At 45.0% G+C, this 24950-nt stretch overlaps 7 protein-coding genes across 7 annotated transcripts; 4 read left to right on the top strand and 3 right to left on the bottom strand.

The window, feature by feature from the left end:
• Window positions 1-78: 78 nt before the first annotated feature.
• SERLADRAFT_468619 (uncharacterized protein) lies at window positions 79-1606 on the bottom strand (the record flags this gene model as incomplete). The annotated part of the gene is made up of 3 exons (XM_007318751.1): window positions 79-518; window positions 575-1474; window positions 1528-1606. 3 exons carry the CDS (start codon window positions 1551-1553, stop codon window positions 236-238), a joined length of 1209 nt encoding a protein of 402 aa, XP_007318813.1.
• A 100-nt stretch (window positions 1607-1706) lies between these two features.
• On the top strand, window positions 1707-2192 carry SERLADRAFT_390601 (uncharacterized protein; the record flags this gene model as incomplete). Its single annotated transcript, XM_007318750.1, has 2 exons — window positions 1707-1796; window positions 1855-2192. One exon carries the CDS (start codon window positions 2004-2006, stop codon window positions 2160-2162), a length of 159 nt encoding a protein of 52 aa, XP_007318812.1.
• A 206-nt stretch (window positions 2193-2398) lies between these two features.
• SERLADRAFT_449539 (uncharacterized protein) lies at window positions 2399-4022 on the bottom strand (the record flags this gene model as incomplete). The annotated part of the gene is made up of 4 exons (XM_007318749.1): window positions 2399-2656; window positions 2709-3648; window positions 3706-3909; window positions 3958-4022. The coding sequence occupies 4 exons, from the start codon at window positions 3975-3977 to the stop codon at window positions 2543-2545; spliced, it is 1278 nt and encodes a 425-aa protein (XP_007318811.1).
• A 614-nt stretch (window positions 4023-4636) lies between these two features.
• Window positions 4637-6627, bottom strand: SERLADRAFT_349289 (uncharacterized protein; the record flags this gene model as incomplete). Its single annotated transcript, XM_007318748.1, has 11 exons — window positions 4637-4913; window positions 4966-4990; window positions 5046-5102; window positions 5150-5339; window positions 5393-5406; window positions 5459-5573; window positions 5634-5749; window positions 5805-5956; window positions 6006-6194; window positions 6251-6380; window positions 6432-6627. The coding sequence occupies 11 exons, from the start codon at window positions 6625-6627 to the stop codon at window positions 4637-4639; spliced, it is 1461 nt and encodes a 486-aa protein (XP_007318810.1).
• Window positions 6628-6807: 180 nt separating this feature from the next.
• SERLADRAFT_390591 (uncharacterized protein) lies at window positions 6808-7080 on the top strand (the record flags this gene model as incomplete). Its single annotated transcript, XM_007318747.1, has 2 exons — window positions 6808-6943; window positions 7019-7080. Coding segments are annotated over 2 exons (198 nt in total), but the record flags the coding sequence as incomplete, so codon positions are not given.
• A 1764-nt stretch (window positions 7081-8844) lies between these two features.
• SERLADRAFT_438392 (uncharacterized protein) lies at window positions 8845-9513 on the top strand (the record flags this gene model as incomplete). Its single annotated transcript, XM_007318746.1, has 2 exons — window positions 8845-9264; window positions 9319-9513. 2 exons carry the CDS (start codon window positions 8845-8847, stop codon window positions 9511-9513), a joined length of 615 nt encoding a protein of 204 aa, XP_007318808.1.
• Window positions 9514-19326: 9813 nt separating this feature from the next.
• On the top strand, window positions 19327-20633 carry SERLADRAFT_408631 (uncharacterized protein; the record flags this gene model as incomplete). The annotated part of the gene is made up of 5 exons (XM_007318745.1): window positions 19327-19475; window positions 19544-19762; window positions 19801-19904; window positions 19959-20158; window positions 20379-20633. The coding sequence occupies 5 exons, from the start codon at window positions 19327-19329 to the stop codon at window positions 20631-20633; spliced, it is 927 nt and encodes a 308-aa protein (XP_007318807.1).
• Between the last annotated feature and the right edge of the window lie 4317 nt (window positions 20634-24950).

Here is a 24950-nt window from a genome sequence, read left to right as displayed (position 1 = left end):
GGAAATTGGTCAGCACTTATCTGGTCAGCGGTCACCGAACCCACTTATGTGCTTTATACTTGGCTCGTGTAGTCGCTGACATGTCATCCAAATCGCATTTTTAAGGAATGAGGCGTAAGTAGTGATTTGCAAGCGACGGTATAAATACAACATGACATGTCCTACTAATATAACAAATTAAAGCAAAAATGAATGTGTTCACCTATAAATCAAAATTCACAACCACCGAATATATTTAAAAAATACCCAGACTTGGTCTCTGTCTAGCTTCTTCACCCATCCTTCGCTGGGCAACCCGCTTTTCTGACTCCCACCGAACAAGCTCATCCTTCAACTTTTCCACGCGGAGTTCATTCACTGGATGTCCGGAACCCATGATACGCCTTGCAAGAATCCACTCAGAAGCAGGATCGTCAGACTGTGTGCTTGAAGAACACTCGGCCGTTTTAGGCGTATTCTGTCGATTCTCCCAGAAGCTCACGGCTTGACGCGCGTCGAACCCGGCATGAGCGAGAAGTCTGTTGATAGGAGTACAGTAAGATCAATAAAGATGAGTGTTGATAGAAAAGCTAACCTTGCAGACACTACATCCGCTTCTATTTCTTGCGACGTGCTGGTGCAGTACTCTCCAATCTTGGTAAGTTCTCCAGAACCCGCCTTCCCCAACTGCGCGACTGCATCATTTACAAAAGGCCCAAACAGCATTGTAAAGGGAAACAACAGTGTACGGACAACATCTGCGACCATCGACATCATAGCCGGAACCATAATTGTACCAGAAGATAATGTCTCAAGATGGTGCGATAATATCAAATGTGCCAGTTCGTGCGAGAGAAGGATGGCGAGCTCTGACGTTTGCTCCGCTGTGGGTACAGGATGTGGCGGGTCGGGAGGCGAGATAGAGAAACCTCCAAAGAGGTATTTCCACCACGATGTTTCTTCCGATAACGACGGGTTCATCTGTTCAGAAGGAGTGGTTTTTGACAACACTTGGTCAAGAAATCCAGAATACACCACCACGCCGCCACCACCATCAGGCCCGAAGCCATATGAAAAGGCATTACATGCATCGGGCTTATCTACGATAACGAGCGAGTATGGGGGTCCCGGAATCGCATGCGCAGGCGGTGGGACAGTTCTTCCACAGGTCATCTCACAAAACCGTCTGACGTATTCTGCTGCGCGAGGTCGAGGACGGAGGGGATATTCTGCCGGTGGTGGAAGTGGCACGTCGTTAGGACCACGTTCAAGCCATTCTGGCGCAAGGTCTCTTTCTCGTTGTAGGATGGGGACTCCGCCTTCCAGTCGACGAAGGGTGTCACGTACCCATTCGTGGCGCCAGTCGGTGGGAGGGACCAACCTCGGAGGGCCCTCCACGGAAAGAATGTCAAGGATGGCTTGGTACCATCTGGGTCCAGCAAGCTGGGCAGCTATTTCGTCTTCTTCTTCAGGCGAAAGGATGATCAGGCGCCATCTGGGGAACTTAGCGTTAGTGGGCTGTGGCTAATTGATGGTACGCAAGCGAACCTTCCGGTGAGCGGTGTTCGCTCCATACTAGCTACAATTGCGAGCCAAAAGAGTGTGATAGGAGTAAATAGGAGTATATGAAATAATATGGTACGGTTTCGTATTCGTTTCAGCATATCGGTCTTTTTTTCTTCGGATACAGGTTTTCCGTGAATCTTTGCGTGGTAAGTGAGGTACTTCTTGGATCTCCAATTCTTGATAAAAAGGATGGGGAGAAAAGTAAGCGCTATTCGTGCTGTAGTTCTTGCAACTTCCAATGTGGTAGAAGCCTGAAGATGATTCAGTACATAAAACACTGAAGGGAAATTGGGAAATTGGCCGCAGTACCTTGAGAGCACCTAATATGAGTGGAACCAAAGGTCCTCCACGGTTGGTTGGTGAGGAATGAAAATGCGACACTCCCCACACACCAACACTCCACTTCCTGCTCATGGAAGGCTCAGCCTGCAACAGAAGAAGACCGGTTGCATTTTTTGATGAACGGTGGCGAAAATGCAGACTGCGATGCGTTAGAGGTCCTATGGCGGAATAGCGAACTGGAGTGGCATTTAATTGGGAGAAAGAAGACCTGGCGGCGACACGCAAAGATGGGCTGTGTAGAAATGGGCGAAACATTGCACATTGTCAGTGGATGACCTGTGTGCGCGTTATGACTAGGAGGGTCCGTGCGGAACCGCTGCTCGATGACTGGCCAAAATTATGTGGAGAATTTACTTAGATACGCCATACTATCTGCTATATAGACGCCGGTCTATGCATACGCGCACGGCGTCTGCCGTTGCTGTGCATTACGCGTACTTCAGCTGCGGGTCCGCCAGAGTCATTGTCTATCCATATTTCTCATGCAATGATGCGGGGACCGCTCTAAACGAAATGGTAGCAGCCGTGATGAAATGCAAAATTAGGATGGCTTCCATGTCTAATTGTGTACACTGTAGTAGTAGGATGATACTGCAGGATCTGTGAATATATGTAGAGATGTGGATTTAACTCGAGATTGGAATAGTAAAAGTGTTTAGGAGATAAACGTCGCCTCGTTGTAGAAGACGCCTTCCACCTCAAGTCCTCCAGAAAGACCAGGAATAAGGGAATCAGGACCGCGAACAACTAGCTTCGCCTTGTTGATCCACTGGAAAACATAATCAGTCAAAACAATGATATATGAAGACAGAACCACCCACTTGATAGATATAGGGCTTCGTGCCAGCAACGTAATTTACCATCGTCTTGATCACATACGGGATTTCTGCCAAAACATCGATTTTCTCGATCAGTCCTTTAGGAGCAGCTGGGCCTCCAACATCAACCTGCACAGTGGCGTCGACGGCACCCTGTGCACCTGCTACAATCGACGGACCCGCCCAACGGAACTTCAGCCCCGTCGGTTGCTCGTATCCAGTGTCCGGATCGAACGCAGGATTGAGATGTGTCGATCGTGACTTTACAGGTGCCTGCTCTGACTGCTGCTCATTCGGCAATTTCGTCTCTGCAGTCACAACTGCAAGTTTCCCGCCGAGCACGAGCGAGCCAATGCTGACAACCACCCCACCTGACCCAGCGCCATGCGGGCCGTATGCATCGGGTGTAGTGAGGTCCATCAATATAGCAGACACTCCGCCGTGCTCATTGCTTTGGAAGTTGACAAAATTCCAGCGAGAGGCTACAAGATTTGGTCGCATTCCCTGGATAGCATGCACGAACATACCGGGGCCTTTGGCAGAGATAGCCTGGCCCTTGTGGATGATGTGACCGTTCGCCGCTGTGCGTGGCCAGAAGCGATGTATAACATATCCTTCTGGCTTCTGCAGATCGGGGCCATAGTATGAATACCCACCCTTGGGACCTTTACCAACCTTGAAACCAGGTACAGCGGTGGGACGGACGAAGTCGAAAGATATTTGCAGATCGTCAGATAGATTTGCACGGACAGTGTATAACTCGGCATATGCTGGGTCAGAAGAAAGCTTGTGCGTGATGGAGAACTGATCCGCCTTGCTGGAGCGTTTGTCGAGCCCAGGGGGCGGCGTTACGAAGTTGCTGACATTGATAGAGCGCCAGATCGTTTCTCCAGTGTTGGGATTATGGATCTTACAGGTGAATTGGATAGTTGGGTACCACAACCTTATCGTTTATATTGTCAGCCTTTGCGAATGCACCAATCAAACTGTGTAAACTGACCCGATTGACGAATGAATCACTTGAAACATAGTGGAGGTGCCGTCCTCTAAGATGTTATAGAAAACCTGCGTCTCCGTCACGAATCCTCCAGAACACAACCACTCTGTGTCCTTCTGTTCAAGCTCTCCATAAAGATCCGACGGCGAAACCGCTGACGAGATGGGATGGAATGTGGGAGCATTGGGGTCAACAGGTGCGGTGGTGCTATGCTGGATTGAGAAAAGCAAGTTAGAGTCTGTAGGTACGACTTACGAAAATAACGAGGAGAACATGGCGGTCAAGAACAAAGAGTAAATTGGCTTTGCAAAATGGTCCTCACGGCACGAAGCCTATAAGCCGCCATATCGGCTTTCTACTACAGTAATCGGATCTCGGAAACTCTATCCACCTTACTCTTGACTCTGACACCCTGCCACACCTGGCAGCAAAAACTTGAAACCAGCAGGCGACAGACTCATACTAGTTACTAGTTGGAGACATAGATCTTTACGTGCGGAAAAACAGTATCGACGAATGATGTGCCAGCGCTCTGATTATGTCTCATGATGATGTTGGATGTATTCGATATGGTATACATATTATCGACTAGTATTAACACGTGTATATTTTGATGCATTCGTCATTCAAATCGGCTTCTTCAATAAACCAGGGAGCTCGTGCGTGATATGGCGGCTCTTTCAAGTAGGGAAGCGGTGGTGAGAGGATTCGAATATGTCAAATTCCGAGTCTGCGGCCCGACGGCGACTGTAACAAAATTCAGGTGAAACGATTGGTATCGATGACATCAACAATCTTGCCTGATACACGCCCTCCTAGACTCCTCCATTTGTTTCTGAATTTTGGCGGATCGAATTGTAGTTGAACATAGAAATGGTTGCGGGCGACTAATAACAGATGTCATCCCAAATTTGGACACGAGCGCACAGTAGACTTACACAGCAACTCCAGTCGTGAAGCTCTCGGTGGCTGGAATTTCCCTTCCCTCTGAGTCCCTTGCGTTCGCGATTCGAAGAGCGGCCAATACAGATACTATGGCTACCCACACGGAATCTTCGGCGACGAATCGGCCTGGACATATTCGCCTACCAAACCCAAACGGAGGTGTCCCAGTTATAGGCTCGTCAACAAGCTTCCCGTCCTTTGTAAGATGCCTTTCGGGAAGGAAGAGCTTAGGGTCTTCATAGCGATTTTCATCTTGGCTCATCGCCCTTTGTCAAAACAATGAATAGATAGCAAAATCATACTATGATGTCCACCTACCAGATGTTGGTAACAACGATCGCGCCTGCGGCCGACAACTGAGTATTCACGAAGAAAATTGGATGCACTGGAGTACGAACCTTTCGGTATGAAATATCCATTGTAGGTATCGCTCTCCGTAGTCGCGTGTGGAAGACCTGGATATCGTTGACCAACATTATATCTTGGGAGTTGGCTCACTTACTCAAGGGCGCAACTACATGCCATCTCATCGTCTCCCGGAAAACGGCATCGACATATGGCAAGAATGTTCTATCTTCGAACTCAGGAAATCTTGTTCCACCTGTAACGGAATCTATTTCTGCTTGAGCGCGCGCCTGAACCTCAGGGTGAAGCAGCATGGCAAGAACGAATGTATGCAATGTGGAAAAAGTCTGCAGTCAGATATTGGTTAGTGGGGTATATCAAACAAAGTATTGTCACAGACGGTCTCAAAACCAGCTGGGCATATAACTTTAATAACGTAAGGATTACTCTGAACAAAATGCTTTACCGATGAAGACAGTAGCCGCAGCGTCCCTTATGGATTGCTCATGACCACTGGATTCGTCACCACCGCCTTGGCTTAATAAAAAGGAAACCATCGATGTCGCAGCCGTCCCGTCAACCTATTATTTGCTTTAGCAACTGATAGAATAAAGCTGAAAACTGCTACACTGAAAACGCACAACGTTCTTTTTAGTGAAATCAAAAGGTACGTCCTTGACCTGAACCACCAAGTCCTGGCAATGTGGAGCACTCCGTTTGAAACTTGCACCAGGGAACCATGCAGGAAAATGTTCAACTGTCAGACATAGCAATCAACATCGCATTCATAGTCATAGAAAGTAGAGACTCACGAAAAGGAAACGCAGTGAGTAGCGCTGCTTGTTCCGGAGACATGACTTGTGCGAGTATATCTACAAGCTCTTCTAGAGCTACAACTACAGGATCATTGTGCGGTTTGACTTCGTAGCCATATGTAGCTGCAAGGATGACAGAGGCGGAAAATCTACCCTCGCATAAGCTCCGAACATGCTTTGAAAGAGATGAAAAGTTACATTTTGACATGTCTTTCGACTTCAAAAGGTTCATTTAGTAAATCCAAGACGAGTTGGTGAGCTTTGCGTAAGTGTAGCTCATGATATGTTGCAGCAGCCTCCGATCGAAAAGATCGGTGAAACAGCTTTCGATGCAGTCTCCATTCATCGCCATATGGGAGGAGACCTGTATTAAAATCCATGCCGAACCTGACAAATAAGCTGCTTGTTAGAAGCCATAACCATTATTTTGAAAAACATCGTACAGTTTGTTAGTAGCAATTATTGGTCGGTCGGAATAGTTCGTTGAACGTTGATCCACGAGCTCTCTTGCCACTTTTTCAGAGTTGATGATGATGAAATCTTGACCAAGAAGACTCGAATAAACGATACCGCCTTATAGAGCATGCGTAAGACACTGTATGAGGGTGCACAAGGCCTACGCACCATATTGTCTACCCCAGTCGGCATAGGTGAGGTAAGGTTCAGTAGGATTGATATCAAAAGCGTTTCCAACAAATGGAAGGAGTCTAGGACCTGGAGGATAGGGCAGACCTAACGGATTCCTCCTCTTCAAGCGCAATATAACGACGAAGGCGATGGCAAAGACAGCACTCAAGACGAAAGTAGTCGAATAAGGCATAAATAATTGCTGATCCATGGGAGCCATTGAGGACAAGGGGGTATGGAAGGCTAGTGCAACACCCCAAGAGTCGATTTATATGTTTCCCACAGGGTCAATGATTGCTAGGTCGAAACACTTTATAGACTCCAGTGGACAACGTTTGAATGCTCAATTAATTAATGAAAACATTGCACCAAGCACTTTTGGAGTGCAGGACATATCCAGCTAGCCTGTTCTGGTCTGGTGGACAACGTGACTGATCGATGGAGACATTTGAACACATTTGTGCTCGCTTCTCTGGCCAAGGTCGAAAGAAACCAAAAAAAAACATTATGTAGTGCGATCGCAACCCAAGCAACCGGGCAATACGTACCTTTGATACCAATATTTAGGCACATAATTTGAGTAGCTTTTTGCTCGGACTTCGCCGGTGTCGATGTGAGGATCGGAGAGGCAAAACGCGTTGGTTGACGTTATTAAAATACCCTGAACTCCACTCATCTTTTCTCGGCTCAGAGCTCTGGGAGCGCTCCTTCTAGTATTAATACCACTAATTATTAGCTCTCTCTGAGTGGCACGTCTTGGATTAGGCGAAAGTCACGGTGCTAGCCCATTTTGTAAGATCATCATGGGGACAAATCGGGCAGAACCTTGTCAAATAAATATCAAGGGTTGTGTGTCTGTGTGTCCACAGATCATCTTGCCATAATATTGCGATAATATAAAGCTAGCGCTAAACCTGTGATTAGATAACAAAATGACTGATTACAACACACAGAACTACAGTTGAACCTGAAATAACCCATAACTCTCAGGACATAGCTTGGGCTATCTTGCTTCATCTACAGGGTTGAGAAATCCCTTGAGAATCATTTTATTCACTCTCTGCAGTGCTCCAGTTTCTACCAAACTGTCAAGAGCACCTTGAACCTCCTTATTTGCATTTGCAACCAGGTCTTCTGAGTTATCAAGGAGAGATGAAATAGTGATGGCTGGTTGGATGGGAGAAATAGGATCCATGTCAGGCAAGGTACATGCTTTATGCCAACAGTTTCTATTTGGTGTTATCACAGCTGAAGACAAAGTATGACATGGGAAGAAGCTACTGGTGGTGGCTAGAATACGGTAGCAAGAACTCCTTTCCTGAACAGGGGGTGGTATCACTGATGAAGCAAGATTTGGGGCTGAGGTTCAGGTGATGGGATTCAGAGGAGAAATCTTGATTGCAGAACTCTTGCAGTGGTTCCGGTGATTGCGTAGGTGAGTCAGAGGAATTTCTTGTGCAAAGCATTGGACCATACAACAGATAGGCTTTCCGAGATCATCAAGGAGTTTGTGAGGAGGCAAATATATGTCCATAACAACATCTTTCAGAGAGACATTGTATTCCTCTTCACTAAACCCTACATCGAATATGTGGAAGCACAAAGTGAAACCACCATCTATATGATCTAACACAGTTGCCTACTCAGACTTTGTTAAGCACTTTGTGCGTAACAAAAGAATTGTATTCCACCAGAAGTCCCACCTATTTAGGTTTGGGAAGAAAAAGTCGACAAGACATCGCAACGACCAATGACCAGATCTCAGAGAGCAGGAAGAAGCTCAGACGACTCTTAAACTAAGACAAAAACACCCCCAGTATCATCCAGACAAGGGAGGACAGCAGCACCACCTCCCTAGTAGTTGCAGCAGACATCTACAATGAAAACGACTTTGAAGAATACGCAGCACAAGGAGAACCAATACCCCTTCCCACACCACAGATACTTCCCACAACACCCAATTCATCTCCTGTTCCACCAACAAACACCATGTCTGTAACAACCAAGAGTTAGTTACTCTGGCGCACACAAGAACACACTATAAAGGTAGTGATGAGGGAGTGGTTACCCCTTAAGCTGCAGAGAGTTTGTTGGTATACAACAGGAGGACTCACTAAGGAGTCTCCTGGATCTATTGGGGTATATATACTAATACAGAGTGTTTGTACTTATGTACTGTACAGTTGATAAAGTCAGTGGCTGATGATGTTATGGGGCCTAGCCTGCATGACCAGCTCCACTGTGTGAGAGAGTTGTATCTAAAATAAAAAGAAGGCAATGTGGCACGGGAAAGAGAAGTTTGAACAAAAGGGGAAGTGCCACGTGGCACCATGTGTGAAAGCTAAAGTATACAAGGTTAAAGCGGAGAATGAAAATGAAGGAAAGGTCCGAAAATTGTGTTATCGTAACAATGTCTATTGCTGCAGCATCCAAACACACAATGATTGGAAAGATTGATGACTTCGATGGGACCCCAGATAAGGCCCAAAGATGGATATCATCCATCAATTTACACTTTGATATCAACGACACCATTTACACCTCAGACAAGAAAAAGGTGTATGTGGCTCTTAGCTACATGGAGGATGGAACCGCCACCTCATGGAGCAAAGCCAAGATGACCAAATACAAAGAGAAAAATGCCTACCTCACGTGGGCAGACTTCATGAAAACCTTCACAGCTAGTTTCAGAACGGCAAACATCAAAGGAACGGCCTCAGCCGCCTTGATGAAAATGAAAATGGAACCAGGAGAAAATGCAGTGGCATTTAACTCAAGGTTTATGCTAGACGCCGGAAAGAGCGGCATCAACAATGAAGCAATGATCATGGTTTATCAAAAAGCAATCTGACCCCCCCTCCTCTGTGGAGCCCTCACTGGAAAGGAGCTGGTTACCATTGAAGATTGGATGAACACAGTGGCAAACTTAGATGCCAACTGGATCAGTGCCAACGCCATCTCCGAAGGGAATTGGGGTACCAGAAACAAGGAAAGACAGAACGACAAAAATTGCAAAGGTGGACCATCCACCAGCGCAAAAAGACTGACCAAAGATGAAGAAGAAACCCAAAGGAAATAAGGGAGGCACTTCATATGCAATGAGAAGGGGCACATAGGAAGGAATTGTTGGAATAAGGGAAAAATGTTACGATCTTTATTTGACATTTAAGGACTACTCATTTCTTTTTACTCATCGGTTATACCATCGGACCAATGACTCATTTCCTTCACATACACTTCCGTTCCTCTCGCATTCCCAGTACCTATTATAGTACTTAGTCCTCAATGGACGGACCTGCCCTAGATAGGACCTAACTCCTATCACCAATTCCTTTCCATTATAAATATTATATAACAGCAGTAGTATTCTCTAATACAATTCTACGCAGTTTACACTTACAAAGCTAGACTCCTAAGATCAGACTTCTACTCAGAAGAAGACCAACTCTCGTTGGAAGAACTCCACTCAGAACTATGTTCTCGAACTTGTCTTCGGATAAGTCTCTTTACAAACCTCGACGAACCCTCAGACTTTGTTAAGCACTTTGTGCGTAACAAAAAACTTCCAAAAGAAAGGTACATCAAACCGAAACAGAAGATGACACCAAAACAGTGGTAGAAGAAGACAGGGTCCAGAATATCATGAGAATGTGGAGGGAATTCAAAGACCACATCGACGAAGGATGGATGATCATATACATGGACAACATCCTCATCTTTGGCACCAACATCGAAAGACTCCGAATCCAAACAAAACAAGTTCTACAGAGGCTACACAATAATGACCTATTCCTCAAACTAGAAAAGTGCACCTTCGAAGCGGAAACCATCAAATATTTGGGAATGATTGTTTCCCAAACCAAGTTTCTATGGACCTGGCTAAACTCGCTGGAATACGCGATTGGCCAACCCTGAAAGACACCAAAGGAGTACGGAAGTTCCTAGGTTAAGGAAACTTCTATAAAAAGTTCATTGGTTATTATTCCGACCTAGCCAGACCCCTGAACACCTTACTAGAGAAAGACAAAAAGTGGAACTGGACGCAATTTGAAGATAACGCCTTCAAGTTGATGGGCCAAAAATTCCTCAAATCCCCTATAACACAAATCCTCAACTCCTCAAAACATCAAAAATAGCAGCAGACGCTAGCAAACATGCTACTGGAGCTATATTAATGCAACCAGATGACCAAGGACAATGGCACCCGTGCACATATTTCTCAAAAACTCTATCCCCCACAGAAAGAACTACCAAATCTACAACAAGGAACTATTAGCAGTAATGAGAGCTCTGAAGGAGTGGAAACACCTGCTTTTAGGAAGCCCCCACATGATCCAAATCCTGACGGATCACAAAAATCTGACATACTGGCAAGAAGCCAGTAAACTCACACCAAGACAAAGAAGATGGCAGCTGGAACTGTCACAATAAAATTACACCTTGGAGCATGTACCAGGAACCCACATGGCGGTACCCGATGCACTCTCAAGAAGGCCCGACTTATATGCCGACAACAAAGAAGATGACAACGACACACCAATGATACCAGCCTCCGCGTTCTTGTATTACACACGAACAATAAAAAACACAATAGAACAAGCCATGCTCACAAACAACAACTATCCAGGAAGAACAAATAAGGAAGGTTGGAGCAAAGAGGAAGGACAGTTCTTCTATCAGAATAAACTACTAATTGACAAAGCAGATGAACAACAAAAGATCATCAAAGATCACCATGACTCCCTAACTGCGGGGCACCCGGGAAGGCTAAAAATTTACCAACTGATCAAGAAGTCCTATTGGTGGCCAGGGATGATGAAACAAGTAGAAGAATATGTGAAGGGATGCGCAACTTGCCAACAGGCTAAAGTGAATGTAAGGACCATTCATTTTCTTATCTTCTCACTCTATGTATTGGTTCTTGGACACTTTTCCTGTTACACCTCTGGCTTTAGGGCTGGAGGTATCTTTTGCTATTCTGCTTCTCATAGCCCTCACAGGCTTTCTCAATCATTGTTACCACTTTATATCACAGATCAGAGACTGGGTATCACGCCCAGCCAGCCAGCACAATGGGTAAGGACTGGTGGTAAGCATCTCACCAACCAGCTCCAAGCCCCATTAGTGCCTGGAGATACCAATAGACACTTTAGCCAGGATTGTACCTCATCATGAGGATATGGTTCCTGGACATACGTGACAACACCTATTATTAGTACACTTTCTCACCTGCTGATTAATCTTCAAAGTCGTACAATAGTTGTCCCTTTTTCTTATTGGTTGATTCTCCCCTCAGACCACTTTCCTTTTATTCCTCTTTTGGTCTGAGGGATAGACGGTTAGCTATATAGAGCCTTACCTATTCATGTATAGTCCTTAGCTTTATATTACTTGAATTATCCATCTTACCTCTCATCAGAAACCTCTGAGTCTACTCCCATATCCTCTACTTGCTATATTCACTAGCATCTGTCAATCTCAGACTCATCATACCTCTTACTCCCTGCAAGTGCAATTGGAGACAGATGTTGTTTTTGTTATAGTTTATTGTTGCCTCACAGTGAACACGCATCCAACTACGGTACCATTAATCCCAAATCAAAACACCAAAGACCATGGAACCAATGAAGTATCTCTCCGTGGACTTCATAACAAACTTACCAGAATCACTAGGATACAACAATATAATGGTTGTGGTAGACCAAGGACTTAGTAAGGGGGTAATTCTCTCACCTTGTCATAAAACCATTGACGCACTCGGAACCGCACAAATCTTCCATGACTCTGTCTTCAAACGATTTGGATTACACGATAGACTCATATCCGACAGAGGACCATAGTTTGCCTCCAAAGTATCTAAAGAACTCCACAAACTCCTAAACATTGAAACTGCACTCTCCACAGCGTATCATCCACAAACAGATGGACAGACAGAATGGTCCAATCAAGAACTGGAGATCTACCTCCGCATCTTCTGCCAAAACCAGCTGCATAGCTGGGCAAAGTACCTTACGACTGCTGAATTCTGCCACAACCAATGACCACACTCCACAAATAATCAATTGTTGTTCTACCTCCTCATGAAATAGGAACCCTGAGGAATCCTGACTAGATACTGATCCACAAATATCCCGTTAGTAGAAAAACGATTATCCGAACTACTTAGGGCAAGGGAGAACACCCTGAAAGCACACGAACTAGCGAGAAGCAAGATGATGAAACGAACTAACGGAAAGTTCATCAAATTCTCAGAAGGACAAAAGGTGTGGCTAGAAAACACCAACCTACAAGAGAAAGCTACCGAATACAAGAAGTTCAACATGGAACACATTGGACCCTTTTGTGTCCAAGAAAGATTTCCCCGGTAAACTACCAACTATCCCTGCCTCCCCATTGGAAGATACACAATATTTTCCATGTATCCCTCCTAACCCCGTGTACCGAGACCAACACCCACAGCCCAAACTTTACCTGACCACCACCTGACCTTATCAACGAAGAAGAAGAATACAAAGTAGAGAGTATTCTTAGACACAAACCCTAGCCAATCATTATGGCTTTGCCCCCCTTGGAGTAAAACTTCCCTTGCCTTGTCTTTTGGAATCAAGGCATATGCTTCGCATCCAAAAGGGCGAAATAAAGTTGGATCAACTCTCCTTTTAAACAGTATTTCATATGGGGTCTTTCCATGGAGTCCTGATGCTGGGCTGTGTGCTGTGATATATGCAGCTGTTTGCATGGCATCTACCCATAATGACTTTGGGAGCTTGGAATCATGGAGCATAGTGGTTGCTAATGTAGCCAATGTCTGATTCATGCATTCTGCAATGCCATTTTGTTCTGGAGTATCTGCAGCTGTAGTTTCTTGGATGACACCATCTCCTCGGAGTTGATTTTTGAATGTATTTCCAGTATATTCTCCTCCCCCATCGCTCCGGAGGAATTCTGTGTATAGTGGAGTGAAGTTTTCTTCTCCCAAATGCATTCGGAAGAATGTTCGGACATCTTCTTTCCATTGCTTGTATCGTTCCAATGCTTCACTTTATGTTTTAGGAAATATATCCATGGAAATTTGGAGAAATCATCTACAATGATAATCCAGTACCGAAAACCCTCCCTAGAGGTTGGTTTGATTGGTCCTCCAACATCTGTGTGCACACTTTGTATGGGGCACTTGGCTCGGTTTCCTCCAGTGGACTTGAAAGGTAATTCCTTTATCTTTCCTAAAGCACAAGGTTCACAAAACTCCGGGGTTCCGGTAAGGGTGTCTATGTCCTGGAGCTGTCCTTTTGTAACCATTTGTTGCAAGCAGTCCATTCCAATGTGTCCCATTCTCCTGTGCAATAAATTTACATCTACTGCTGCAAAAGCTGACTCCGGGTTGATTTTGGGTTTTGCTTGGATGTGATAAAGTCCTCGCTTGTGTAAGGCAGTGAGGATAAGTTCCTCCTTTTTCCGGACTTCACAAGTGTTTGACCCTGCTGGAAAAAGTGTTGATAACCCCGTTTTAGACAATTTGTGGACAGAGACGAGTGCTAAAGTGAAGTTTGGCACAAGTTAGACATTTGACAGTGCAATATTGTAGTCCTTTTTGCCAACAGTTGCTTGTAGGATTACTGTTCCAATGCCAATGGCATTTACAGAGGATTCATCCCCAAAACTGATTGTCCTCGGAGGATTCAGAACATGGTATGTTCCTGGCTCAAACTAGGAGCGGTGAGGGACCATGTGGGATATTGCTCTGGAGTCAATGATGATTGTTGTTTTGGTCTTATTGGGTTCCAACACAAGGTAAGCTTGAATGCGTTTAGCAAGGGACTTGGAAATATGTACATGTTCCAATGCAATATGACTCTGTTCCTCCTCAGAGTCAGATCCAGATTATTGCTCCGCCGTATTTGCCTTTTCCTTCTCTTTTCCTTTATCCTTGTGTCTTTCCTTTCTCTTCTTCTTTTGACCTTTTCCAGCTGACTGAAGTGTTCAACACTCCGAGGTGTTGTGTGATTTGGCTTTGTGGAAGTCACACCACTTCTTCTCAGACTTGAGTGCTGATTTGGAACCTTCAGGGGCCTTTCCTGATTGTCGTGCAACTTTCGCAGTGATCCGGATCTCAACTGCATCAAAGGTAAGTTTATTTTCTTCAATCATGTTGATTACCGATGACTGAAATATTTGCCATTCAGGAGTGCATGGGAGAGATTGGAGAAGAGCAAAGGCCATAAGTTTGGTATCAACTCCTAGTTTCATTCCGGAGAGGTGTGAATCAATTGTGCGGATTTCCGCAATGTGGTCCTGGATAGGTGATGTCCCATCCCAGGACAATTTGGTGAGTTGCTGGAATGAATAGAAGGCCGAGGCAATGTTGGACGTCTGATAGAGTGAGACAAGTTTATCAAATAACTCCTTGGAGCTGGTGAGGTCTCCAATCCTCATTAGGAGGGCATCAGAGATGTGGTCCTGGATGATTCCATGTGCCTTCTCATCCTTAAGTATCCAGGTGATTTCAGGATCCTCCGAGGAGGTAGGTTTTCCTGGTGAGGGCTTAAGCTCCTCTCCAGTAACAACCTGGAGAACTTTTTCCCAACGTAGCTTTAAGATGATCTGGAGTTTTCATATCTGAAAATTGTTGGGTCGAGTGAGAACTGGACATGCAGATGTATCGTGTGCTGTGGTCATGGTTCCGGGGTTGCCGTTTCAAATAAGAATTATTTCCTGCGTAGCTTTTGTGCCACCAGGGCTCATAACCTAATAAATCTAAGTGAAACTCAGCCGCTGCCCGAGAGGCTATAGAAACGACTTTATTATTTACCTAAGTGAAACTACAATAGATGTTAGTTTAAGGTGGTCTCTAATAAATGTAATGTAACATACCTCAGCCGCTGCCCGAGAGGCTATAGAAACAACTGAGATATTCCTATACTAAACCCCCTACTGCTTATAGTGGGAGGTGCTACTCGCTACAGTATAATGACTCCTAGGAGAACAATGGCTGCTTTAGCAGAGACCGGGTTTATCCGGTTTTGTCAATCAAAAGTGCGATAAATATTTCCACGAGAGGTCACCTTAAGCAGAACTTTGAGGAGGCTCTCAGGGTCTTTCAGACAGGGTTTTCATGTCATGAGAAATAGGTCTCAGAGACCCACCATCCCTCCAGTGTTACGATACACAATTTTCGGACCTTTAACTTTCACTCTCCGCTTTAACTTTCTTTCTTTATTTTCACACACTGTGCCATGTGGCACTTTCCATTTTGTTCAAACTCCACTTTTTATTTTTAGATACAAGTTTCTCATGCAGTGGAGCTGGTCACATGGGCTGTGCCCTATGACATCATCAGTCACTGCCTTCATCAACTGTACAGTACACATGTACAAACAAACTGTAGTAGTATAAATACCCAATAGATCCAGGAGACACCTCAGCGAGTCCTCCTGTTGTTTACCCACAACAAACTTGATCCTACCTTAAGGGAGTTTATCCTCTCCTCCACTCACCACTCTTTGCTTGTTCTTGTTGTGTGCCAGAGTATAAAAACTTTGGTTGTTACATTAGGACTCGCTCTTCTTACTCTTGCACTTTGTGCAAACCCAGACCACAGGGTTAAGTGGACATCTTTCGAAAGATAAGACTTTGGTGCCAGTCGGTGTTGAGCTTTTGCTAGCTGCAGAAACAAAGTGTGTGCTCCAACCCTGCAGGTGAGCTCTTCAGGGCAAGGTACTAGAGAGAATTGAACAAACATACACGGCCCCCAGTGTTAATGTTACGCACGAAGTGCTTAACAAAGTCTGAGGGTTCATTGAGGTTTCAAAGAGACTTATCTGAAGACAAGTTCGAGAATGTAGTTCTGAATAGAGTTCTTCCAATGAGAGTTGGTTTCCTTCCAAGTGGAAGTCTGATCTTAGGAGTCTAGCTTTGTAAGCGTAAACTGCGTAGAATTGTTTTGAAGAATACTACTACTGTTACAAACATATTTATAGGAGATAGAATCGGTGATAGGAGTTAGGTTCAATCTAGGGCTGGTCTGTCTGTTGAGGACTAAGTACTATACAAAGTAATGTGACTGTGAAGAAAATGGAAATATACATGAAGGAAATGAGTCATTGGTCTAATGGTATAACCGATGAGTAAAAGAAAATGAGTAGTCCGTAAAAGAGGATAGAAATTGTAACATTACCCCCTTACTTGCTTCGAATTTCACCAAAATTCGGTACCTTCGCCATCCATGTTGTAACTGTTGTCATAGCTGACATCTCCATGCAATCCCTCCATTAGAATCCTATTTTTGTTTTCCATACAAATAGGACACCAGTTGAAACTATGTCCCGGTGCATGACAGCCGCAGTTGGGGCAGTAGTAGGCTTCACAGTAATATGTGTGATGATCGCTCCAACCGCAGTTTTGACAGTAAGGAGCGTTGTCACGAACACCTTTGTGGTATTTTTGTCTGGTGTTGGACGAGGTGTTGGATTGGGGAGTGGGGGGATCGTCATCTCCCAACTTGTATGTTCCCGCATATAACTGGTTGATCATGTCAGCATCATCTACATTGATTGGATTAGAGGGAGAGCCAGCCTCAGCCTGTGTGTTGCGCCAGGCGGACTGTCTTTCAGACTCTTTGACGTATGAGATTGACACTTTGATGGAATTCTGCCGGCGGGGATCTGGAGTACAGTTGCAGACAGACAAACTTGACAAAACAACTCATTGAATTATCACTCATTAGCACAACATTCTTGTCAACCAAAATGTGTGAAAATAGTGTATTTAGGACCTAATGATAAGATCTGCATGAGCCAATTCTGACCTAGATAAGTATTTAAAATCCTAATCCAAAATATTTGGCCTCCCAAAACAATTCCCAAAAATCCCAAGAAAATCAGAATATGCATGAATTGGTAATCACAGCTTGATCGTGCTGTCAGAAATTTTCAAATTGTGCTAGTACACAAGCAGCAAAATGAGAAAATCTTGTCTTGAATCCAAGGTGTGACTGACCATTCTGAGCGAGAATGCCTCGCGGATGCCCCCCAAAGTGACCTGCAATACGGAACACCACAAGCCTATGCAATTGGCCTAATACCAGCTTCAGAACAGCCCAAATGCAGTCAATTTCCGAGTCTGAGTCCAATCACAGTACCAATGAGCAACCAGCCAAACAAGCAAGAGCACAATCTCGTGCACTGAGCCCAGAAATGGCTGGGGCGCAAGATTGTTTGTTGAGCCCAGAAACGGATGGCAGCTGGACCTGCATCCTGCTTTTGACAGCATGAAGTTTGTTGCGAGTAGGGACCAGTCAGATGAGGAATCTGATGCAGAAATCATCATTGACAACGAACCTTTTACACCCGCTGATGACAACAAAGCCTGCACCCAGCTCATTGGTCTTGCAATCAGTATCAGTGATGATCCCTCTGATGAGGCTTGGTTGCCTCCAAGGGAAGCCCGACATGCCACACTGCGGAAGAACTCCTCTGGTCGGCCCAAAAAATACAAAAAAGGTCCTGATGTGGGCAGCAAGTCAGCACACACCCAACACCGATACAGACAACTCCTAATCAACCAAACATCACCCACCAGCCTCAGTTTCACCCGTTCACAGAGGAACATTGCTAATACCATACCAAACCCCACCAGCAGTCCCCTTATGTCCAGGTCCCCCGAGCGTTCTCCAACTCCCAGTCCAGGGCCTCATGCTTCCTCCTGCCTCCTGGGCCCCATGTTCTCCCCATCCGAGCCCTCAAAAACTTGAATTCAGCCTGACCACGAGGAACAATGCTGCTCCTGACCTGCAGGACATGGCAGCGTGCAATGACAATTCTTCAGATGTCAGAAATGATCCCAATGGAGGGATGGCCATTCTTGGACTGGATAGGGAAGTTAAGGCAGCCTGGGAGGACGGACTTGAAGGATATGAGCAGGGTGGAGTCAAGGTTAGAGGGTGGACCGAGCTGAGAGAGCAGATCAAACATGTTCTCTCGAAGAAAGAAAAAACATTACCCTTGTCACATGTCAACCAGCTTTTGTTGATCCGAAATTTTGCTACACTTCATCTGAAGGGACTTGACCGAATTGATGCAAGCTTGGAGATTGCACGACAGTGGCATGAAGGTCAAGGTGCTCATTTTGCACGGAATGTTCGTGCACTCGCACGCTATTATCAAGTATTTGAGCAGCTTCCCATTGAAAAGTGTGGAGGGAGAGCAAATGCCCTCAGCCTCCTCAAAGATGAACAACTTCAACTTGCTGCTCAACAATGGCTCAAGTCACAGGATGTTACGATAACACAATTTTCGGACTTTCCCTTTACTTTTATTCTCCGCTTTAACCATTGTACGATAGTCTTCACACATGGTGCCACACGGCATTTCCCTTTCTCACACCGTGTTGCCTTTCTTCTCATTTTAGACACAACTCTCTCACACAGTGGAGCTGGCCATGCGGGCTAGGCCCCATGACATCAACAGCCACTATCTCTATCAACTGTATAGTACACATGTACAAATAACCCTGTAATAGTATATATACCCCAATAGATCCAGGAGACTCCTCAGCGAGTCCTCCTGTTGTATACCAACTAACTCTCTGCATTCTAAGGGGTAACCACTCCCTCATCATCTTTCTCTATAGTGTGTTCCTGTGTGCGCCAGAGTAAATCTTGGTTGTTACACAGGAAGCGGGTCAAATCACCCCACATTGCTTTCAGTATGCTCTCAACAATACAATCCTTCCATCGCTAAATATTACGCTTGCTAAGCCATTGTGTAAAAGAACTGCCCGGCAATGGTTGCTCAAATTGGGGTGGCAACTGACAAGATTGCGGAAGGGTGTTTACATGGATGGACATAAACGTAAGGATGTGAAGAAATATTGACAAGAGGTTTTTTTACCTGCTATGGCTGCATTTGAGTCTCGTATGGTGCATTTTGAAGGCCCAGAGCTGTGTCGGGTAGAACCCAACCTGTTACCTGGGGAGAAGGAGGTGATTGCCAACTGGCACGACGAGTGTTGCTTCCATGGAAATGACTTCAAAAGCCATGCTTAGTGAGTATTGACTTCTATGTGCCAACTACATTTTGAGATTGTGCTTGATTGATGATGAACATGTCTAGTCTGTTACTGGGCCAACAAATGCTGCAGCGGAAGGGAAAGGGCCGCATCATTCATGTATCAGGATTTATCAATTCAAAGGATGGACATCTGGTGCTACATAATGACAATGGTGACATTGTTGAAGAAGCCAGAGAAATTATATATCCAGGGGCCAATGGTGATGCTTGGTGGGATACCGAACAGTTGTTAAAGCAGGTCAAGCAAGCAATCGGCCAATGGTGATGCTTGGTGGGATACCAAACAGTTGTTAAAGCAGGTCAAGCAAGCAATCGGCCAATGGTGATGCTTGGTGGGATACCGAACAGTTGTTAAAGCAGGTCAAGCAAGCAATTCAGATTTCCGAGACCATGCACCCTGATTGTGTCTCTTTGTTCATTTTTGATCAGTCTTCTGCTCATGCATCATTGCCACCAGGTGCATTGAAAGCTTCCGAGATGAATAAATCAAATGGTGGTAAGCAGCGGGACACTGTTATCCCAGAATCAAATTCCACTATTGAGCATCGCGGGAAGGTCCAGAAGATGACCCTACCTAATGGTCAACCCAAAGGACTTCAACATATCCTTGAGGAGCACAGATTCAATGTTCAAAAGCTGCGAGCAAAGTGCAGCCCTGTATGCCCATGGGAAAATGAAGATTGCTGCATGGCTCGCCTCTTGAGCAAGCAAGATGATTTCATTAATCAACCATCAATGCTCGAGACTCTCATCAAGGGGGCAGGGCATGAATGCATCTTTCTTCCAAAGTTCCATTGTGAACTCAACCCAATTGAAATGGTCTTGTTGCAAATTTCCATTCTAAGTGATCAACACTAACTAACAAGTTTTATTACAGTATTGGGGGTGGTGCAAATATCGGTACTGCGAAGTTCAGAAGAAGACATTTGCAGAAGCGAAACAGTCTGCACAGGATCAGCTGGATGCATGTCCAACTGATGTCATTTGTCATTTTATCAACCGTTCCTGGCACTTTATGGCTGCATACAGACTGGGACTTACTGAGAGGGCCGCAGAATGGGCAGTTAAGCAGAAGCAACACCGACAGGTATTGCAGAGGGCTATGATGTTGATTGAAGTGGTCCTCAACTAGACTGTTGTACCTATATTTGTCATTCTATCGGTCAAAAAATTGGCCACTCCAAAACCTCGTGGGAAAGTCTTCTTAGGACTGTTTTTTGGTGTATTTTCACCCCCTGAGTTCAGACCTGGTGTCAGTTTGTGAACAAAAATTCACTGGCTCTCTGTACCAAAATTGTCAAGTTTGCCTGTCCACAACTGTATCACTTCTTGTTGGCCACATTGGACTCCTCATTAGCAATGGGTTAGGCCATTTGGTACTGGTCGAGGTGGAGGCGACTGGGATATTGGGGGTTTTGGGTTTGACCCAGTGGAACGGGGACTGGAGGGGACTCTTGTGAGATCAGGCTGGTTGGGACGGTGGGAATGTATCTTTCCGTTGATTGGGTGGGCGGAGGTTGTTGGGTGATGATGTGGTAAGTGGGCTCTGGGGTAACACTGGTTGATCGTGTCAGGCAACAAATACGAAGCTATATAACAAAGCCCAATGCCTGGTCAAGTCCTTGCTGGAAGGCGGTGAATCAGGGTATGAGGATGAAGAGTATCGGTATAAGCGCAAATCCAAACTAATATTGAACTAGAGAACAATACATCAAGTATGTACTTCTTTATATAGTGAACGGCAATGGTCAGACCGAGAAAGGGAAGTGTTGAGAAAATGGTCTGACCAGCTAGCTAACCAATAAGAAAAAAGGAGAAAGTGGTCCGATCTATCGTACTTATTAATCGTATGAGAAAATGTATTGGTAAGGGGTGTGCGATTGGCTGTATCAGTAAGCCCATGAAGAGGCGCTGACTCACAACCTTCTTCGCTTATCAATATTCCTCCGAAGTATTCCCAGACATAGCACTGGATTGTGGCTATGTCATCTGGATATCTTCTCGAGGGTCGACAACAAGTCTACCTCATTGTAGGTACGATAGAACGTGAGTGTGAAGAGAGAATAAGAAGAAAAATGATAAAAGTAATAAGACACCTGCTGTAATCTCTAGTCCAAGGGCAAGAGGAGTGACGGGGATCGAGTCTGCTAACCACGACATGACGGGAATGCGATAAGAAAAATCGATTCCTCACAGATCGGGGTACAATAGGGACCGGTGGGACAAATTGGGTGGAGGAGTACTTGTACAACCGTCTTGCTCTATCTGTGTCATGCCTCTGTTAGCAAGATCCTCCCGCCTAATTCCAAATATGCCTTTGCCACATCTATCTGCCCACTCAAGGAGTTCATCCTCAAGTGTTGTTCCAAAGATTCCAAAACTAACTTTTACATCCAGAGTGCCTGACAGATACTCGAGTCCTGACTGCTGAGCAGCGAATGCTTGCTTTCCAACAAACATACTGAGTCTATGGCTTTGAAGAGTTCATCAGCTATGAGGTCTATGGCAAGGAAGGTATGCATGGAAGAAAGAGCGTGGTATGCATTGGGGTAACATCTTTCCGTTCCGTGAAATAAATAGGTGTTTTTAGCTGACATCAGTTCTATGGTGTCAGAGACATCAGCTTGGTTGTGTTGTTGCCCATGAGCAAAAGACATTTGTTCATTAGCTAGCATGTTGACTTCGCTGGGTATAGAGTAGGTGGTGATAGGAAAGCCAGTAAAGTGGGAAGTAGACATGTTTGTGTTGAGAGACAAGGGACTGGTGGTAGTGGAGGTGGTTGTCTCTTCAACATAGTTTGTGGTCCTTCTTATAGGCTTTCAGTATCTCCACAGCATTGGTCAAGTGTTCTTCCAGTTCCCAAGAGTTTTTAGAATGAGGATAATGGCACCATTTGATCAGGTAATGGTGTCCGCGTTTCCACACACATGGAAAGCAAGCCTACAAACTCCTAGACACTGAAAAATGAACTGTGTTTTCCAGTCGGCATGTCATATTCAATGAATCCGGAAAGGTACAAAAGGACGACACTGCTCCCTGGAACACAGACCCTAGCACAGATCAGTGGGAGGGACTCATTCCAGAGAATGCTCATTATCCAGACCAAAATACATTGGAGGAGGATGATCCTGACCCTCGGATCCGAGATCCAAATGAATTGCAAATGGAACCACATCTCCAAGGAGATGTTCCAAGAGCAGTGGGGCAATACCTCCGTGGAGACGTTCCAAGAGCAGTGGGAGCACCTGATCAGCTAAGACACCCTCCACAACAGTCTCTACAACCAAGACCCGAACACTGGCCATCTTCAGAACAGAAACCAGAGTCACAGTCAGTTGGAAGACAGCCCCTCAACATACAGCCAGCTGATGTGGAAAAAGTCCGAATACAGCTAGACAGCCTGTCCATTGGATCAACTTCTGGAAGGCATACAACGCCTCCAAGGAGTTATCAACACCTCCGAGGAGGCACTCAACACCTTCAGGAGTGAATGGGGCAACACACACACAAATGTGTCTACTCCCTGGAGTACCTGCACAAGTTCCTAAAAGAGCAGTCATGCCTGCTGAAGTCCTAGGAGTATGCAGAAACAGTCGCCAGACTTGTCCTGCAGACAAAAACCAAGATTATCAAAGGACTCTAGATGAGAAACAGTCTCGAAAAGAGCAGCATGACAACTCCATGGAGAAACCTAACACTCCTGAGGTTCATGAAGAAAAATCTGATACAGAGGAGACATTCTTTGCTGGAATAGCAAGTACCGGTCCATCTAACACGGACCTTCCAAGGACACTAAAGGAAGCCTTATCACATCCGGATGAAGAATTATGGAAGTTCGCCTTGGAGGAGGAACTCCTAAGTCTCAATACCAATGCAGTATATGACACTGTCCCACTTTTGAAGGAGGTGAAACCTATCACATCAAAACCTGTGTTCCGGATCAAGTTTGATCAAAATGGAAACATTGAGAGATACAAACTCCGGATTGTTGCACAAGGTTTTACTCAAAGGGAGGGGATTGATTACCAGGAGGTTTTTGCTCCGGTTGCAAACTTAGAGTTGATCCAAATTATTCTAGCCCTGGCAGCAAAGTACGACCAAGAACTTGATCAAATGAATGTATCCACAGCTTATCTCAATGGAGAACTTGAAGAAGAACTGTACATGCTTCCTCCAGGGGGTATTCCTATCCAACCTGGATACTGCTGGAGGTTGAAGAAATCTATCTACAGATTAATACAAGCTGGTCGTACATGGAACAAAACCTTTGATCACAAGCTCCAGGAGCTTGGTTTCACAAGACTAAATGCAGAAACATGTCTCTATGTATTCCGGGACAACAAACTAATATGCTTTGTTGTTGTCTATGTAGATGACCTCCTCCTAGGAGCTTCATCCCGGAAATTTATGGATATCACAAAAGCCAAACTTGAATCCATATTCAAAATGCGGGACCTTGGAGAAGCAAAATACATCCTTGGAATAGAAATCCAACGTGATCATTCAAACAAAACAATATCCATATTGCAACGCCAATACATTGACACAGTCCTGGAGCGTACTGGAATGAAGAACTGCAAACCAGTATGGACACCAATGGCCCATGGATCAAAACTCCTTGCAAATGCTCCAGGGGAAGATATTGTGCAACACGAGATGCATATTGAAGGGTGTCAAGTGTCATACCTCTCAATTGTAGGCTCCCTCATGTATGCCATGCTCGGAACCCGCCCAGACATTGCCTACGTTGTTGGAATACTAAGCAGGCATAGCTCAGCTCCAAGGAGCCATCACTGGGAAGCTGCAAAATGTGTCCTCTGATATCTGAAAGCAACCAGGGACATGGAACTACAATATAATGGCACAGATGTCTCCATGGACATGGATTTCTATGGATATTTGGATGCAGATTGGTCTGAAGACCCAGACATGTCTCGATCAACATCAGGGTTTGTTTTTATGACCATCCAAGGAGCAATCTCCTGGACAAGCAAAAGACAAAGCATGGTAGCTTTATCCTCCACAGAGTCAGAGTACATTGGATTGAGCAATGCTGGACAACACCTTGCATGGCTTCGGACATTTTTTGAAAGAAATTGGACATGCTCAAAATGGACCTACAACATTGCACTGTGACAATCAAGCAGCTATCATTCTTACACGAGATCCACAGTTCTGTGCTCACACAAAACATATTCAACGGAAATATCATTTTATCCAAGATGACTTAGTATCAAAAGGAGAGGCAGTAATCAGATATGTTCCTACAGGAGATATGGTTGCCGATATTCTCACTAAACCCCTCACTCATGAGAAACACTGGAAATTCTCTAAAGCTATGGGACTACAGTTGCACTCAAGTAGGAGTGACAAAACCGGATAAACCCGGTCTCTGCTAAAGCAGCCATTGTTCTCCATGGAGTCACCATTGTACTCCTAGGAGTCATTA

This window comes from Serpula lacrymans, assembly GCF_000218685.1.
Source record: "Serpula lacrymans var. lacrymans S7.9 unplaced genomic scaffold SERLAscaffold_7, whole genome shotgun sequence".
Taxonomy (NCBI): domain Eukaryota; kingdom Fungi; phylum Basidiomycota; class Agaricomycetes; order Boletales; family Serpulaceae; genus Serpula; species Serpula lacrymans.
The sequence above is the reverse complement of the archived record's forward strand: the minus strand, read 5'-3'. Positions and strand labels throughout refer to the sequence as shown.